The 19,523-nt window shown below is 34.1% G+C and overlaps 1 protein-coding gene across 1 annotated transcript; it reads right to left on the bottom strand.

The window, feature by feature from the left end:
• Positions 1 to 11,978: 11,978 nt before the first annotated feature.
• On the bottom strand, positions 11,979 to 13,334 carry LOC137744497 (NAC transcription factor NAM-B1-like). Its single transcript, XM_068484300.2, has 3 exons — positions 13,112 to 13,334; positions 12,224 to 12,324; positions 11,979 to 12,074 (listed from the first exon to the last, which is right to left on the bottom strand). Exons 1-3 carry the CDS (start codon positions 13,332 to 13,334, stop codon positions 11,979 to 11,981), a joined length of 420 nt encoding a protein of 139 aa, XP_068340401.2.
• Positions 13,335 to 19,523: the final 6,189 nt, after the last annotated feature.

Raw genomic sequence — 19,523 nt, forward strand, 5'->3', positions numbered from 1 at the left:
CAAGCGTGAGAGTGCTTTGAACACTCTTTCATGGCCTTCCACCGTGGTAGGCTCCAATCATTTGTGACTCATACACCAACTTCACCCTATCATGGGGGAGTACAAAGTATTTGCTTACACTCAGGAGGAGTTCTATACACATACATGATGTTGTGAAGGCAAGCAACGATAATGATCAACATCATATCATTGTGAGGTTGTTCTTGAACCCCTACTCGAACTTGCATGGTGGGAATGACTTAACTAAGTGCAATGGAGCCAATATCATATCATTGTGAGGCATCATTCTCTAGAGACCAAATAAGATGGGTACTTACTTGTGATGTAAATGAGTAAGCGTACTCTCTCATTATTATTGATGCACATCATATTATTGTGAGGTGGGCTTAGTAATAGTAAGCATCTCATACCTTACTAAGAGTTTCCTCTAAAACTCTCGAATTTTGATGAGGGATATGGAATTTGCCAAAAATAGTGGGCGGTGCTATTTGATTTAAAGACCCAGATCAAATAGCTTAAAATCAATCAATTTATGTTCACGTATTTATTTACCGATATATTTGCAAATGCTATCCAAAACTTGATAAAGAAAAGCCGAAGGCTTTAGTTTCCGGACTTGGTACCACAATGCCATAGATTGTCTTAAATGGATTGTATATGTACCTAAGTAGTCTCATCCTCACAATCTTCCTATTGACAATGTATCGATGGAAGAACATGTTAGATAAGTCTATCTTAAAGAGGACAACACAAACAACTAGTGCTTATTCCTTTGTTGTATGAACAAAGGAACTTGAGAAGATTAGCACAAACACATGGACACTTTTAGTGTCATAATTCTTCCATTACAAATCGTTGTATGAAGAAATAAGAGTTGTTTTGAACAACTCTAAGTTAACGCAAACACTAGTGCTTGTTTTTTTGTTACATGAACAAGGAACTTGAGAAGTAAGCACAAGGGCATGGACACTTTATGTGCTATGATTCTTCACTTACAAATTGTTGTATGAAGAAATGAGAGTTGCCTTGAACAATTCTTGAAAGTTTGTAATCATGTTTAGAGCATAATGGTTGATTGACAAAAATAGTCTATCAACATGGACTTATGATGATTTTGAATCATTGAGTGTTGAAGTGTTAAACCACTTCAGAAGACGAAAATTAGGCAAGGACTTCACCTTTGTGTCCCTATCCATATGGTTCACTAAGTTTATTGTAAACTATATAGTGAACAATAACCGCACGCTCTTCAAATTGTTTGATGTGTATAACACAATTGAAATAAGTTTCAAGAGAGATAGTGGGAGTTTAGGGACCATGACTATTGTAGTCAATGAAGAAGTCAAATGAAGAAGGCGAAATAAATCCAAGGGAACAAACTTTCTTTATGAGAGGATGGACATTCAAAGGGGTATTTGCAAGAAATGTCTTGCAAGTGTCAAGAACACACCTTTTTAAGGTGTTGTAAATTGTTCTTGAATAGTTCAAAACAGTTAGTTCTTCTACTTGAATGCTTGATTCCATAGTTACTAATATGTTTTACAATCATTGTAAAAGTGTGGTTAATAAGAAGTAGAAGATTAACGAGAAAAGAGAAAGTACTTCACATTCAGAAAGTGAATAAAATATAGATCTCTGTGAAAGCAGATAATACTTACTTCCTCGTATGAACTACCAAAGAAATTGGAAAACCAAAGGTTGTCTTTACATTCCAATTCGAATAAGGAACTTAATTCCGTCATTGTAAGAGATGGATGAATGTTTTGTTTGACAAAACATTATTCTTTATTAATGAATGATTGGATTATTGTAATCTAATTGATTGTTTCTATAGTAGAGATGATGTGGTAGTGTTAACTATTTAGAATATAACGATGCTTAAAACCCAAAAGGTTGCAAGGTAGTGACTAATCCCAATAAGTTGTGACACCTCTAAAACATAAATTACAAGTTGGTCATAGATGGATGCTTTAGATCGTTAGATCCGGATCCAATGCCTTCCTGTTAAAATTGTATAAAGGCGAAATGTTTGAATCTTTATTCTTTTGAAAAGAAGAAAGAATCACAAAGTTGTTGAGGTTAATTCACTTAGATGTTAGTGGCACTTTTCCACAACATAATACTACTCATGTTGTATGACATTCACCGAAGATTGCTTTCGGTTGGACTATCGTTTATTTTGAATAAGCACAAGTCTGAATACTTTGCAAAAGGTTTCAAAGAATTCAAGAATGTAAGTTGATGAGTAAGACATATAAAGTATTTACCTCCTTAGATTTGATCTAAGGAAAAATAACACTTTAGAAGAGTTTCCTTGAAAGATATCAAGAAAAGTAGTATCAAATACCCATATATAGGATATATACTTCTAAGACAATATGATTGTCAATTAGAAGATCTTCCAAAATATTCATGACTCAATAGGATGTAGTTGGAAAGAAAGACAAGTCTTAAGCGTGTTAAGATTTGGGATTGTGTGCTAATAAGCAATATTTGTTTGAGAACAATCTTGTGGGATATCCTTAAATTAACCTTTGGATATCACTTCTATAAACCAACTAACAAATGTTATTTGTTGGGTAGTTCATTGTAATCCTACAATAGGATTTGCCTAAGATAGAGCAAATGAATGAGAGATAAAACTCAAAGAATGGGTTCTTTGAGAGACAAGATGATAATCAACAAATATAACAACCTAGTTCCTACACCACTAGCCCCAAGGTAGTCGAGAAGGATCTATAAACCGTCTCAGTTGAATGGTTTGAACTTTATGACTATGTCATAGAGTTACACCTCTTAATTCGAAAGAAATAAGAATGAAAAATCCTTATGACTACATGAGTGTATATATGAAATATACTCAAGGAAATGGTATAGTACCATTTGACCCGAAATAGTGAAACCTTCATAGCTAATTGGTAGCTTAGGGTGATTACAATCAACAAGATTGGTTGACTTGGAAGAAACCATATTTGACGTAATCTTGTTTCTGTTAATTCGAAGATTGCTAGCAACAACTAAATGGTGATTCAATGTTTGGATATAATATGGGTTTCTGAAACCATTATCAAGGCAGTCTTGATAATATATGTCTAAAACTAGGAATCACAAGACGTGCAAGTTGTAGAGATCCATCCATCATGAATCTTAGCAAACTAGTGGGAGCCATAAGCGTCTTATGAGAGAAAGATCAAATCGTTTGATTTCTCATAAAGATGTAAATGAATCTTTTGTTTACTAGGTTTACAAAAGATTAGTGGCAGTCAATCATATTCCTAAATTTGAAAATATATATGATATATTAATTTTGGAAATGAAAGGAATTCTTCTTCGTTAAAGTTATGACTTTAAACATTCTATAATGATAGAATGTATATGGGAGACATAGTCTATGTACATGGGATGGAAATCTATAATGATATATTTCAAGATATAATTGGATTATTTCAATCCCTATTGATAGACGATAGATGTAGGAAGTTTCTCGAATGATAAACTTCAAATGAAAGGACAATTCCAGTCAGACTGGGAAATTGCTCTTCTAAAAGGGAATGTACCCTTTTGACTCCCAAAGAAGCATAATGCATAAATAGAATCCTTTATGCATACGCAGAAAAGTGATTTACATATTTCATATTGTATGAAAAACATTGATATGAGTTGTACCAAGATAGGTACAAGATGATATCAATGCAAGCCCAGGATCAGAACCATGACAACTGTCAAGTGAGTCCTTAAGTATTTAAGAAATACTAAGGGATAGATTCCTCAAGAATGAGGAAGAATTAGAGTAACACAATGGAAGTGTAAATGTATTAGATTATGAATCTAATATCATATCCATCATTGGATGTCTCTTCATTATGAATGAAAAGATAATTGTATGTATCTTTATTATGACTAAAGAGATATTTGGGTGGAAATGTTATAAGTAATGACTTTAGTGTGTTCCATCATGCATGCAAAATATTTCGCCATATAGAAGCTTACAACAATGTTGTTTGGATGGGAAAGTTCATTTATGAACTCTCCATTCTATTCCAACCAGAAAGTGTCTCCAGTGTACCCACACTACGACACTAATAGGGTAATAGCTCAAGCCAGGGAACCAAGGTCTCGTCAAGATCTGAACTCAAACAAGAGACTGAACCACATAATTAAGAATCATGTATAATGGTGACGTCATTATTCTCAAGGTTGCTTCTATGGATAACATATAGATATCCATTGTCTAGGCATACTACTCAGCAATTTTTGAAATGAATTCAGAAGAGGTATCATCACTGATAACCAAGCTGATTAGCTCTAGTGCAAGTGGGAGATTGTTGGAAATGTGCCCTAAAGCCAATCATATGATGATACTTTACGGACATTTCACATGTTAAACTAATATAGTTTAATATAAAGGGCAAAGATTATTGTTTAAAGCCGCTCATATAAATGTTATATGCTTAAACGATAAGTCCAATGAATATGTAATTGGGAGAATGTGATTTAAAGAAGTTAGATTCATGAGACCATTCTCTTTCGTATACATACCCTAATTGTTCATGATCATACGATCGTCAATTAGGCATTGACAATCCATTAAGATCAGTACGTGCTATGTCTTCTCTTAGAGAGAGTGACTGGTCTCGAGTCATTGGTGTGACTAACACCAAGACAAGAATGTAGGTGCTCAATAGAAAATGAGTCCACTGAACATGATCAACAAGGAGTTCTCATACTCATGTCACATTAGAACTCATGGTTAGGATAATGCAAAGTAGTCATTTAACTTGAGGCATCATAGTTGTCTTGTGGTTAGGTCCTTGATCTTTGACTATGTCAAAGTCACTCCGTCAAAGGGTGTCCACGGCATAGTTGGGGTTAAGCCACTTAGCCATGGAGGCAAGTGAATGCACAACAAGGGATCTTTAACCTTCAAACCGTTTGAGCGAGAATACTTTATGATATGATTAAGAATCTCTGGCCAAAATATGAATGAGATTTAGGAAGTCATTCCAAATCACATTCAAGGTAATTATATAAGTAAAAGAATCACATTGGATAGTAGACATGAATAAACTATCAAACCAAACAATGTGGTCAAGAGTATTGTATTAGAGAAAGACTGTATTACATTGTAATCCTAAACTGAATAGGTTATCCACCTCTTCTAATTAGCTTGGGTAGCCATGATATACTGTTAGGTGTCATTCATGGTTTGTGGAAGCCCTAAAAGTGTATAATCACTAAAGGGGGAATTGAAAGTATGTTTCAATTCACAATCGATTTGAAGAGTTCTAATCGCCCACTACCTTGCTAAAAGAAACCTAATCGATCATACACCGTGTAAGGTAGAGATTGAAGAAACAATGGAGATGAGTAAAGATAATTAAATGGTTTAATTATTTATGGTTAGGATGAATTAATATGTTAATTAATCAAACAAATAAGTTTGTTTTAGCTTTTGAGTAATTATTGGACCTTAAGGCCCATTGGGCTTAGAATTGTCAAGTCCATTAATTTAGCTTTTGAGTAATTATTGGACCTTAAGGCCCATTGTGCTTAGAATTGTCAAGTCCATAAATTTAAGTTGTATGACAACTTAATGACTAAAGACTCAGAATGGCCCAAACAGCCCAAAACCTTTAGAAGGCTGGCCATATGGTAAATGAATGGGTTTTGGTTCTTTTTGTCACTTAAGTGAAGTGACTATATAAAGGACTTTATCGCCAAAAGTTAAAAAAAAAAAAAAAAAAAAAAGGTTTTCTTGAGAGAAAAGATGAGAACACAAAGCTCTCTATTCTCTTAGGAGGCCGGCCATCCTAGAGGAAAATACCTAGCAATCTTTCTTCCTCTAGGTCACTCATCTCTTCCTCAATGCTCTCCTTGGTGTGGAGACTTAGAGGTTCCCTATTTTGGGAACTTGGAGAATCCATTCCTTCATCCATCCAAGAAGTCATGGAGCAAAGAAGCAAAGTTCCTCCATCCACATCCATGGAGTGAACGAGCAAGGAGACTAAGGAAAGAAGGCCCTTGCATGGGTGAATATCCTTTGCTAAGCAAAGAGGTGCTTCAAAGGTATACAAGTTTCTCAACTCTTTTCTTTAAGATTTGAGTTGAGTCTTGGTTCACCACAATTATGAGGCCTTGAATTTCATGGGTAAAGTTTTGTTTTGAGTGCATACAAGCATGATTCTGCCTTTTAATTGTTAATTGCATGCATAGATGTTGCTCAAATGAACTAGTTTTCACAAATATTTACTTTAGGTAGTCTAGGTTCAGGGCGGGTACATGCCAATTCCAAATAATATAAAGAATAAATAGGACGGGGCGGGACGGGGCGGGATGAGATGGGGCGAGTCCATATAATTAGAAAAATAAGGCCTCGGACTGACCTGTTTCTAATTATAATGAACGACTGAGATTTAATGATAACTTATCATCCAATCTCAACCATTAGTTTCTACCCTAATCAATTCCTCCCAAGTCCCGGTTCCATAATCAGACTCAATCCCTCGATTCCCTTGACTCAAACTCTCAATCGTCTTCTCTTCCTTGACGACAGTGCTCACCAACCTCACTTCATAGAAATCACCCAGCCCATCATCGCTGTCGCGACCAACACAATGGTACCACCCATCCAGCCGTCTTCCTCAACAACATCCCAGAGAACCCAGGTCCCAGAACCACGACGGCTTGATTCTCTCCTCTTTGACAACACCACTGCCATCACAACCATCATTACCCCATCACCGCCGTTGAGGACACTGATACCACGCACCATCCCTCTAAAATTTAGGTAATTTTGAATTATGGTTTTGTTATTAATGTGAATTTCTAGTGTAAGGATTTTAGGATTTTTAAATTAGAATTTGTAGATTGATGATTGATATGTTGCCACCATTTAGGGTTTTCTTAAAATTTGAATTGCATTTGTAGATTGATGATTGATATGTTGCCACCATTTAGGGTTTTCTTAAAATTTGAATTGCATTTGTAGATTGATGATTGATCTGTTGCCATCATTAATGTATTTCTGAAACTTTGGGAAAATACATGAACACAAACTAAGCTCAGTAGAGAGATCTTTAGGTTTTCTTGGCAAAGTCCTTTTCTTTAGATTATAGCATTTTTTTCTTTATTATTTGATTAGTCTACTTGGCACATTGGCACGTTGGAGTTTGCCTTTAGACCTTAAGTCTAATCTACAACTATATTGGACTTTGCCTGTAAAAAAAACCAAGTTTTCGTAGTTAACTTGACCTTATTTCATCACCCTTGGGGTAAATTCTAGGTGTGAAAAAAAATGATTGTAGTGATTTTTCATATTCTGTTTATATAAATACATGTTATGGAATTACTTCACTTATGATTTTACTTGACCTGTGACTTCAGTATCTGAAAAATCAGATTGCTGTGTTTCATATTCTGTTTTATATACGGTTTCTCCAATGTTTTTTTTTTCCCATGTATTCATATTGGATTCCTTCATTTTGATTATTAGGCAAAGATCCCTGATATTGAGAAGTGCTTAGACGTTGTTGCCACTTTGCAAGCCAAGAAGGGTACTGGTGAGGTTCATTTTTTGTGATTCTCCACCCTTTGCAGTATGTGTAATACTATACTTGTTCTATCTCTATTTGTATTTGATTGACCCGTTTAGCAGTATGATTTTCCTAGTGGCTCTCGTAATGCATGCAGTTTTACTCAATTCATGGTTTGAATTTTACTCTCATACATGAGCTTAGTGATGGTAAAAATCAAATTATTGACGTATGATTGATTCTTTATCTTTCTTACATCTCCTACAACTTACTTATCTTCTTCCATTTCCGCTTGTTTCTCATTTCTTTCTTCAATCACCGGCAACAAGATTGTCGTAAGTTTGAGTCCTTCTCTAATACTAAAATAATACTATCGAGTTGTGTAACATAGCATTAGTTTCTTGCTATTATTTTGTGTAATTAGCTCACTTCAGAGATTTTTATTTTTTATTTTTTTTTGTAGGACGAATATTGGGCTCCTCAAGATTTCAAGAGGCTATTATCTGAGAAATTAAAATACTTGACAGCAAGCCGTAAATATATTGTGGTCTAATAATCTCAAAATTTTGTCCTATACATATAGCTTTTATGAGGTTTTTATTGGTGTTAGATTATGTGGTTTTTTTACACTTAAAAGTAAGTTGGACTTAAAAAGTCAGAATTGTAGCATGCAATGTGGTTTTAGATTGTTGGATATAACAAATGACCACTCAGGATTTCTACTTTGTTTTCTTCTTGGATGATTAATATTTTGTGGTAATTTCATGAAATTGGTGTGCAAATTTCTACATCATGTCTCAAACTCAAAGTACCTTTAGTACTAATGTAGCATCATCTACGGCTACATCACCATGTCCTCCACAACCAACACAACTCGTACAGTCAAAATCATCAATGCCTCCCCCAAAACCCTTCTCCTCCCAAAAAAAAAAAAAAAAAAAAGCACCAACTATTCCAAAGACAAAACAACCAACTATAATAGCTTCAGTAAAGAGATCTTCTTCTGAGATATCTTGGGTTTAGGATCATGTCACTAAGTGTACCGTCTTGGAACTACAAGAAGTAGAAAAGGAAGGAAAGAAAAAGATTGTGGTGGTACAAGCATTGAGGGCTAAGTGTAACCATTGTAACACCCTTTTTGCATGTGATACTAGTGGGGGTGGAACGAGTACTTACATCAAACATATCAATAAATATTGCAAGATGTATAAACCAACTAATGAGTTACAAAAGGTTCTAGGTAGATCTAGACCTTCTGGGGACGTTAAAAGCATGCTTGTTGCTAAAGGGTAGAGCCAAGAAGAAAGTGTGGAAGGTATTGTTGAGTATATTGTGATTGACGAGGTACCTTTTAGTGTTGTGGAGAGTAAGGGGTTTAGGCGGATAATGTGCAAAGTCCAAACTAGATTGCATGTTCCATCTCGGAGAACTATTGTGAGGGAGTTATTCAATATGTATGATACCATGAAAGACCAATTAAAAAAGGAAATACACAAGCATAGATTTAGCTTGACTACTGATACATGGACAAGTGTGCAAAATTTGAACTACATGGTGCTAACTGCTCATTTTGTGGATGATGAATGGAATATGCACAAAAGGATTCTAAACTTTTGTTTGATTTCAAGTCATGAAGGAAAAGAAATAGGGAAGTTGATTGAGCAATGTTTGGTTGAGTGGGAGATTGAAAAGCTGATGTGTATCTCAGTTGACAATACATCGGCTAATAAGGTGGCAATTGAGCATGTTGTTCGTAAAATGCAGAAATGGCCTAATAGGAAAATTATTATGAATGGCAAGTTTATCCATGTGAGGTGCTTAGCTCATATTATCAACTTGGTAGTGAAAGATGGGTTGAAAAGATTAGATACAATGTGGATGCTCTTAGAAACGTTGTTCGGTTTGGGAAATCAAATCCCTGAAGGTTTAGTTATTTCAAGAAATGTGTGGAGAATGAGAAGTTGGATAGTAGGGGCCTAGTTGTTATGGATGTGCCTACTCGGTGGAATAACACATACATGATGCTAGAATCTTGCTTGAAGTTTAAATAGGCATTTGAAAGGATTTCCGAAGATGATGAAGGAGAAGAAGTGGTGAGTAAAGGTAAGGTTGGACCACCTAAGGAGGAAGATTGAGATGGTGCATAAGTGTTCGTGGAATTTTTGAAGGTCTTCTATTTTGTAACTTTGAAAGTTAATACAAGTAAGTATCCTACATCTAATACAGTTGTTCATGATGTCATTGATGTGGAGAACGAGATTGAAAGTTTTTTTTGCCTGAATATATGCAAATTGGAGGAACTGTGCAGTTGGTGCTACGTGATATGGCAATGAGCATGAGCGCCAAATACCGAAAGTATTTTGGTTCAATTAAGGACCTTAATCAAATATTTGTAGTTGCCCTTGTCTTAGACCCAAGATTCGAATTAAGGCACTACATGCACTAGTGTAAAAAGTAATTACAGCTTCTTGAAGAAGAGATTCAACAGAAAAGCAATGAAGTGAACACATTGTTGAAGGCAATGTGTGATGAATATGCTCAACAAGCTTTCGGTTCACAAACACAACAAAAGAGTAAAAAAGATTTAGTTGTTGACACTACTTCAAGGGTAAAACAATTACCTTCTAGTGAACCAACAGAAAATCCAATGATATTTAGTTAAATGATTGATGATTGGGAGAAGGAATGAGAAGACACCGAGGATATTGCGCTTGCACATGAGGTGGATAGGTATCTCCTTGACACGCTAGAGAAAGTACCACATGGTCAACCATTTGATGTTTTGAAATGGTGGAAGTTGAAAGGGAGGAGCACATATCCCACACTTGCTTTGATAGCAAAAGATGTTTTGCCAATTCAAGTGTTAACAGTTGCTAGTAAAAGTGCATTTAGCATAGGAAAGAGAGTAATTGATCCCTTTAGATCATCTATCCTTCCTCATACAGTTAAGTCATTGATATGCCTCCAAAACTGGTTAAGAATTGAACAAATTAGCAACATTGAGTATTAAGCAAGTCCGCCCGAGCTTGAATTTTATCAAGAGTGTGAAGAAGGTAATTATTTTGTTTTGTATAGTTTGGTTTATATTAATTGTTGTCTTCTATTCACTTACAATTAACGTGCTTCTTTTGTTCTTTGTTGTAGAATATAAAAGAAGAAAAGCAAATACTATATCTACAAGTTCAACTCTCTCAACAAGTGTTCCTGAAATTGAAGCTCCTCAAACAACTCGAATGAATAAAGGAAAATGAATTGCAGTAATATTTAAACTAAAATGAATAAACTTTAAATTTCAATGATTCAATGAGGATAATATGATATTGGACGTTAAAAATGTCATGTTTATATTCTATTTTTCCTTACAGATTCAATGAGGAATGTTGTTGGAACTTGGACGTTGGATGTGATTTCAGATGTTAATTTGGAATTTATTGCGGATGTTATGTTTATGCTATTTTGGATTATTTGATTTTGGATTTCGGAATTTGGATGTCTCAGACTCTCGGATATTTTGTATGTTGATTTGATCATTACATGTCTAGGATGTTATTTTGAATGTCTCGGATTTAATGTATCAAACGATGTTAGACGATGTAATGTTGTTATTTTGGATGTATTGTTAATCTATGGACTTGGATGTTGGACTTTGTAATGTTTGGATGTGTTGTGCAATGCAAACTGTGAATCTGTGCAGCACTTGTTAAAATTTAGTTTTTTTCTTCCCCCCCCAAAAAAAAAAAGGACTCGTGGACCCGACTCGAACAGGCCCCTTTTCAAAGGGGTCGGGTTAGGTCTGGTTCCTGTATTAAAATATGTTGTACGCGCCTCGGCCTGGCCCGTTTCTTTTAAACCTAGGTCCGGTCCGTTCCCTTCAAAATTGGGCCCGGTCCGACCCGTACCCAGCCCTAGAAGCAATACCACTTCAGTGTGATAATACTGCAGCAATTACCATCACTAAAAATCCGGTGTTCCATCAAAAGACCAAGCATATTGATCAAAGATACCACTTCATCAAGGATGCTTTACAAGAAGGAATTATTGATCTGGTGTATTGTCCTACAAATGAGCAGCTAGTAGATATCTTTACAAAGGCATTGGCCAAGGATCGATTATGCTATCTCAGGGATACACTTGTAGTGAAATCAGTTCACAACTTAAACGGGAGTGTAGAATTATAAGTTGTGAGTTGTTTTTAATTAGAAATTATAAGCCTTGAGATTAATGTATACTCACTTAGTCTTAGAGTGACAAGTGTAAGACTCTTATTGTAAGGCTATGAATGCCATGTGTTAGAATCCTAGAGTTTAAGTAGATGTATGGCTGAGACCACTTGATGAATGTGCGAGCTCCAGCTGCATAACAAACTGTTGTAATGCACGATTCCATGTCTAAGAGAGAGAAATGAAATACTCCTCAGCTACTTGCAGAGGCTAAGATTTCCAGAAACTATACTGCAAATTCTTTGCAGTTTGTATCATTCATCTTATTTTCCGTCTTGCTTCTGCTAAACTTGTAAATCTTACACAAAACACAATCATTCAACTGCAGAATCAAGATATAAAAAAGTTAGAGCCACACTAGAGCATATACTAGAAAATTCCGAACTTTGGTTCACAATATAAAGAGTCCACAATTGTACCCACGCAAATACTTCTATCAGATGACACACACATACGTGCACACTTCCATACCTTCATGTCAGTACCATCTATTTTCTTTGGAGGATCAGTCTCATTAGTGAGCTTATATTCATGCATTTTCCAGTCTGTCATTGTCCCTTCTCGTTGTATCCCTTCATAATAATTTAGAGTACCTTTAGACCCAATTACTTGGCCATTAGCGTCTTAAATGTCATCAGGCTTTCCAGTTGCCTTCCAGTATCCATTATTTGTTGTTCGATTTGGCCGTCCTTCTCTCGGGTACTTCCGCCTTCATGGAGTGAAAAAGTACCACTCACTCTCTAATCAAATGGTACTCTCCTGAAAGGATAAAAAAAACATACCAATCTTGTTAAAACCTCAGAACTTGTCTTTTCTATCTTAATTGTTACAATTACTAGTCATGAATAGAGAACCGATTTAGAGTAGTATTATTTACTAGTAGTCTAGTAAGTATAACATCATACTTCAATGGCTTCCAGTTATATATTGCCAAAGAAGAAAAACCGATTGTCGTTGGCATGCCTAGATTTAGAAGGAATTGCAGGATTAACAGAGATTGCCTACTGGCTAATAAACTAAAGAGTAAAATACATTTCAAAACTTAACCTGACAATATTAACTATATGAGACACAAAAACACGTACTTCTGTATACTTACAGTAATGCAGTCATGGAAAGAACTAAAAGGGTAGAGCAATATTGTTTGTTTTATACAATATAAAATTTCAGAAGGTAAAGAAAAGAAGATATAGGTACGACAAACAAAAAATAAACGTAAAAGATACTTGAAACACAAGAAACAAAAAGCACTAGTTAGGGCAAGATTTATTTTATTTTTAGTATGTAAAAAGAGAGTAATGATAAAGAGGATTGCAGAAAAAAGAGATTATAAAGAGAAGAATATAACAAGAATCTAACCGGTAAGTTCTCGAGGATGGTGCTGGTAGATGTTAACATTAAGAAACCTGTTAATGGGAAGCTGCTCATTCATAAACTTTCTCATTAAGTAGTGTAAAATCAACTCATCGTCGGTAAGGATGAAGCGATAACCTGGTGGAAGAGAATCAATGTGTGCATCAACCGAACCTACTTCATTGAGAACTGGAACCATATTGTTGTTGAACTGATTGTTTTCTTCCATTGAAGGTGATAAAGAAGAGCTCCTAATTTATGATTATGAAGCCTTTTATGCAAACAACCTGAAAATTGTGGGCGTGAAGGGTTTTGGGCCTTATTTGCATAGGGCTGGAATTCAGAGTTGGCTCATAATTGAATAGTAAAACATGGCCCAATTGTAAAAAATTGGCAAGTGTAGCAATTTTCAATAAATACTAATTTTTTTTACCAAAAAAGATATTATGCTAAATGGTGACACCATATTGTATGTTGACTATTTGTTGTAATTATAATAATTTTATCCCATGAATTATTATATGTATCTTAAATCTAATATTTACGCAACTAGCATTTTGCCTTAATGGCGAAAAATAATTATGTCCATGTATTATGGTGCGAGTTCGATCTCTACCCATTCTTCTCCCCCTTAACAACTAATTATGTAACTTACTAATGTTATTTGTTTGTATATATATATATATATATCTAATACTCACTAGTTTAATGAGTTTGTAGCTAAGTTGGTGAAGAGCATTTATTCTTACACTCAAAGCTGTGTGTTCGACTTTCCATCCCATATTATTACTAGTAAGAAAACAATTCACTAAAAGCATCTCTAATGGAGAGATACAAATTTGAGATGCAAAAACCATATTGCATCATATTTTATACTTCAAGGAGATGGATATGGGAGTTGTACTCCAGGGGGAGATTTGTGAATTTGAGATCCTATTTAACATTTTTTCTCTTTGATTGACGGACCCACTACTGAAGATGTAAAAAAATATGTACATTTTTTAGCCAAGATATATATTTTACATCTCTCAATTAGAGGGTTTTTTGGCCAACCAAAAATGCAAAATACACATTTCTAGGCATTTTGCATCTTTCCATTGAAGATGCCCTAAAGACTCCAATCTTATATTTGGGTCCAAATATAAAGCAAAACATCTCCAAATGCACATAAGACCTAAATCTTATATTTGAGTTTTGAGCCAAAGCGAGACCAAAATTTGGGTTTCAATATGAGATTTAAGTTCAAGGTGGAATCCATGCCATCCATGCCAACAAGGGAAAAATAGTATTCAACCAAAAAAATATATTTTGAGTTTTGAGTCCAACCATCTCCAATGCACACATCTAAATTGTCAAAAACACAAAATTTAAGTTTCAAAAATTCAATATTTTCTCTTCCAATGCAAAGACTCAACTCATAAAACTCAAAATTTAGGAATATTGGTCTAAGAATATATGTCTTTAAATTGGAGGAGAAATCAAAATAATGAAACTCACTTTCTTTTTAGAACCTAAATATAAGAATGTAGGTTTAAAATGTGAGTTTTTCATTAGAGATACTCAAAGTACATGACTTTTTTTTTTTTTTTTAACAAACGATATTATTTACACCAAAGGAGTGGGAGAATGCGCAAAGCCTCATAATGAGCTAATAATAATGTGGTTCAAATTCGCATTTGAAAATAATTGAATTTAAGTCTTCTCAATTATAATTGAAGAAAAATATCACTAGAACGTAGTGCTAAGTGACTTAAATATTAATAATTGTATACCTGTTACTATTTAAGTGCATCAAATGGATTCTCATGAGTAACAACCGATCAAATGTTGTCAATTAAATATTAGGCGCATTTGAGCAAGCTCAACCCACATTTATAGAGGAATTCCGAGTACTTGGACGAGATAATATAACAGTACCCAGCAAACAGTCCTAAAGTTGAAATACTAGTGCCTTTTCCTAGATTGTCACTTTGTAAAGTGCTTGTGCTTTTCATATCAAGTTGTCCACTGGCGTTATGCCAACTTGTCCATTGGGTGCTTTTCCCCCAAAAAGATTTCTGAGGACGATCCAGTTTGAATGGGTGTATAGAAAAGGCATTATGCCAACTTGTCCATTGGGTGCTTTTCCCCCAAAAAGATTTCTGAGGACGATCCAGTTTGAATGGGTATATAGAAAAGGGATGGGTGGTCGAGAAGAACCAAAAAAGTAATAATTCGACTGAAAAGAGCTTTTTTTTTCCTTTTTTTTTTCCAGACACAAAATGACCAATACTAATAGAGCAAATAAATAAAAACAAACATAAAAACTAATTGTTCTTTGCAAGACAATTGATGTCACCGAAAATGTGACAGCAATCAAACCAAGTTTTCAACCCCACTTCCGCATTTAGAAAAGTTTTGAGGATGGAGAAAGATTTTAGTTTATATGCAATGGAAGGCCTACAACGGCTACCACTTCATGCCCCAATCATACATTTGATATTGAGCAATGTCTGGCTCTTCAAGATTAATTGAGAAGGAGTTGTTTCCCAATTTACTTAATAGCTAATTTATAGATTTTAGTGTTTATAATTTTTCTGGTAAAGATCATCTTTATAAAAAAAAAAAATTAAAACCACGGTTATTTAATCAATAAATGCTAGCAAATAGATAAACGGTTCTTAATCCTTATATTGGATCCGTTCATCTATTTTTACACAATTCAATGGCTAACCGATCTCATATTTTATTGATTTTTTCTAAAGATCAATTGTACAAATTATTTTATAGTATGAACGGTTTTAATGATAAACATAAAGTTCTAGAAATCGGCTACATAGTGAATTGAGGAGGAACTCCTCATCATTCATTGAGGAGCAAAGTTAATTCCTTTGAAATCAGAGGAAAATGGCTTACACCCTTTTTTTAGCCAACTAATTGATTCTCAAGCATCATCCACAACGCTAAAGACCAGGTCTCACGCCGCCGAAAGAAAATGGTGAATTCTTTTGACCAAACCATTTCTGACATTAGATATAAATATATAGAACAAGTAGCACGTCCTTTTTGTATTGTAGTGCACTAATCACTACTTGATCGCTGATGCTTTTGCTTGGAATTTTTAGATCACTTCTTACTCATAGGATAAAGTTTAAAATATAAGCTTTAAATTTCCTCTAAACCGTCTTTAATCATGGGCTAAAATAAGTCCTAGAAAGAATATATATATATATATATATATATCTGAGCTAGATTTCTCTCAAGATTTAAGCTTACTTAAATTATTCTCGACCCATCAAATTATCATATTTCAAACTTTTTTTTGTTTTTACTTATAATCTAACGGCTATGATCAAATGAGATCAAATCTAATGATAAAAAAAAAAAAAAATTTGACAGCTCAAAATTAAATCTAATGTATAAAATTATTTAAATCAAATTTAACTTAAAACTTTATAAATACCTATATATTTGTATGATTTTAAATTACTTATTGGAATTTATATATTTTAGATTAAAATGTTCATAAAAATAAATTAGGATAATCTACGTAAATTTTATTTTCAAAAAAGTTACCAAAAAAAAAAAGTTAGGCTAAAATCATTATTTAAGAATCTCAAAATTTTAAGCAATAAAGGTTGGAGGAGAAAATTTTGCAATAAGGGTTGGAGGAGAAAATTTTAAGGGTTGGAGGAGAAAAACAGTTTCTAGGTTGTGGTTTAAAATTTTTTGGATTAAATTTTTAAGCTTTATCTCCAAGGGTTGGAGATGGTTTTACAATTTATTTGTAAAATAATGTAAGCATTGTAGATTTGAATCTATATTTGATGGGAGAAGATTCTCTCCCCTCCTAATCTTTCTTCCTTTTTTTTCCTTTCTACTTGAATAATTACGATGAAATCAAGTTAACATCTTATATTTATTTTTTAACATGAACAAAAAGGCAAAATGTAAAGAAAATAGAGAAATGAATGAAAACAAAGAGTGAGAGAATTCTATATTTTCTGTTGGTTTTGCTTCTGTGACTTGACCTAGCAAATGGTCGAAAGGATGTTGACAATTTATAGTAGGTATAATTTGCCGACTTTTGTTGTTAGGGTTTAGGGTCATCTAGGGTTTACTTTACGCCCCATTGTGCATGCATTTTTCCTGAGAGGGTTGGTCAGCAAGTGGAAATTTTGATTCCTGGCCCAATAACACGTCCCTACTATACTCCAGAAAATTATAAAGACCAGGAAAGTTAGCACCTGCTCCAGTTAAATAATTTTTCAGTTTTGCTTTATTTCTCAGTAAGTGGTGATCATGAAGGTGCTGAAATCAGTTTAGACTGTTCAGAGTAAAGTAGCTAGTAAACGATTTGATCCCTCCAGAAGCTAAAAATACGGAGCAAACTTTGCTAGCTTTGGACTGTTCTGCTAAAATTTTAGAGTGGGACTGATGGTGCATTATTAATCACACCAATATTATTTTAATCCATCCGTCTACACATTTATATACATATTGGTACACTACTAATCACATTAGATAGACTAAATTTGAATGCTTGGAAAAAATTTGCTCATGTTGCTACGCGTTATTGCATTCCTCTAGATGATGAAAGCCTCCAAGATCATTGAAGCCTAAACATTGGTAGCAGATATAAACAGACTTGACTGTGGTACATATGCATTTTTAATTTTCCTTTTTCAAACATGGACATTTGAAAACTGGACCTTCGAAAACTCGAGCGTTGGCTCCAGTGGCTAATTACTGAATAACGATGTCTTCAAAAAGTCGTGCGTTGGCTCTATTAATGGACTACTGAATACCGAAGGGCTCTCGAAAAGCCATGCATCAGCTTTGGTATAATAATTTGATCATTCTCCGAAGTGGGAATTTGTTATGTGACCCCATATGAGGCCACTCGTGAGGGGGCGTGTTGGAGAATATGGTCTCAAATCTTGTTGGAGAATTGGATCCCATATCAGTCATATGACACAATAATGTACAAGGGAGTTTCCACTCTTAATTTCACCGATACCTTTTGTGATAAAAACCAACACCTAAAAATAGATGGTTAAGTTGGACAATATCAGTGATATTGGTGATGAACAATATTAAACCTATAAAGCTTATCACATAATCCATACACTTGTTGGTTAGATCAGTATTCACCACCCTTCATCAAAATTCATATCGCAAGAGTAATTTATATCATGTGAAAAGAAACTTCTGATATTCCATTTGATAAACCAATAACACACATGCATTGTGGTTCAAGTTATTTCCTAGACGCTCCATTTTAAATTTGTTGCCTTTTAAGTATTCTAGCGCCAACGTCACCTCAATTTTTATGCCTTTATCTAAGTTTTGACGGCTTGGTTCAACTAACACTTTAGATACTAATGCATGTCGACAATCAAGTTTTTTATTTTCCTTCTTAATTCTTTAGCTAAGATTGAGAAACAATCCTTCAAGAATTTCGCAAACATATTGCAAAGCAAGTTTCTCTTTAATAAAAGCGACATCGAAAAAAGAGAAAATAAACACGAATCCTTGAATACAAGAATACCACTTATAACTTGTTGAACTATAAGTGTCTTTTTCTAAGTCTGTTTCTAAGAGTTGGTGCATTTTTCTTTTACCTTTGTTATTTTTTTAGTAAAACAATAATACTACTTTAACTTACATTAAAAAAAGGAGGATGGTTTAAAACGAGGTCAATGCAACTGAGAAAATTTAGAGATAAAATTTTATAAATTAAATGATATGAAAATTGATGGTACGATTATTATTTAAATATTGGTAAACATGTTTATTTTTATTGATGATATATTATTTAATTTACAAATTAGTCCCCTTACCATTATGAAATCAAGGTGAATTGATACACTACCTTCTTTTACTAATTTGGCAAGCAACAAATTTGTCACGCAGTATTCCCATCGCACGTGTCACGATTGCAATGGTTCTATTAGTACACGTGTCGATCCACCAATTTACATTTCAATGCCTTGCCTTCACATTCACTCGTGAATTTTGTCCCCATTTTGTACAGGGCCGGCCCAGGCCAGTGCAGGCAAGATGACTGTACGGGATCCAAAATAATTAAGGGCACTAAAATTATTAGGGTGATACATTTGTATATGCTTTTATAAAAGTATAAATTTATAAAATTTGGTTCAATGGTGAAGAAGTTTAACTAGAATTGGTGGTTTTGTTGTTTGAAATTAATGAGGAGGTTTTGGGTTCAAAACATCATGTGTGCTTATTTACTTTTCAATTTTTACAAATTTCTTTTCATAAGAGTATAAATATATAAAATTTGGCTAAATGATGAAATTTTTTAATTAGAATCAATGAGTTTTGTTGTTTAAAAATAACGAGAGGTCCTAAGTTCGAAATGCTAAGTGCATGTTTATTCTTTTCAATTTTTACAAATTTTTGTTTGGTTGTTAAT

This window comes from Pyrus communis, chromosome 12 (genome assembly GCF_041283825.1).
Source record: "Pyrus communis isolate YQ-2024b chromosome 12, ASM4128382v1, whole genome shotgun sequence".
NCBI classification, from domain to species: Eukaryota; Viridiplantae; Streptophyta; class Magnoliopsida; order Rosales; family Rosaceae; genus Pyrus; species Pyrus communis.

Bases quoted from the DNA above. Each gene is read 5' to 3' on its own strand.
- LOC137744497 (XM_068484300.2), bottom strand. From the start codon at position 13,334: ATGGAAGAAAACAATCAGTTCAACAACAATATGGTTCCAGTTCTCAAT. The intron at 12,325-13,111 runs GTTAGATTCTTG...ATTATTATGAAG, and splicing joins CCATCCTCGAGAACTTACCG to GGATACAACGAGAAGGGACA. The intron at 12,075-12,223 runs GTATGGAAGTGT...TTGATTCTGCAG, and splicing joins TAGATGGTACTGACATGAAG to TTGAATGATTGTGTTTTGTG.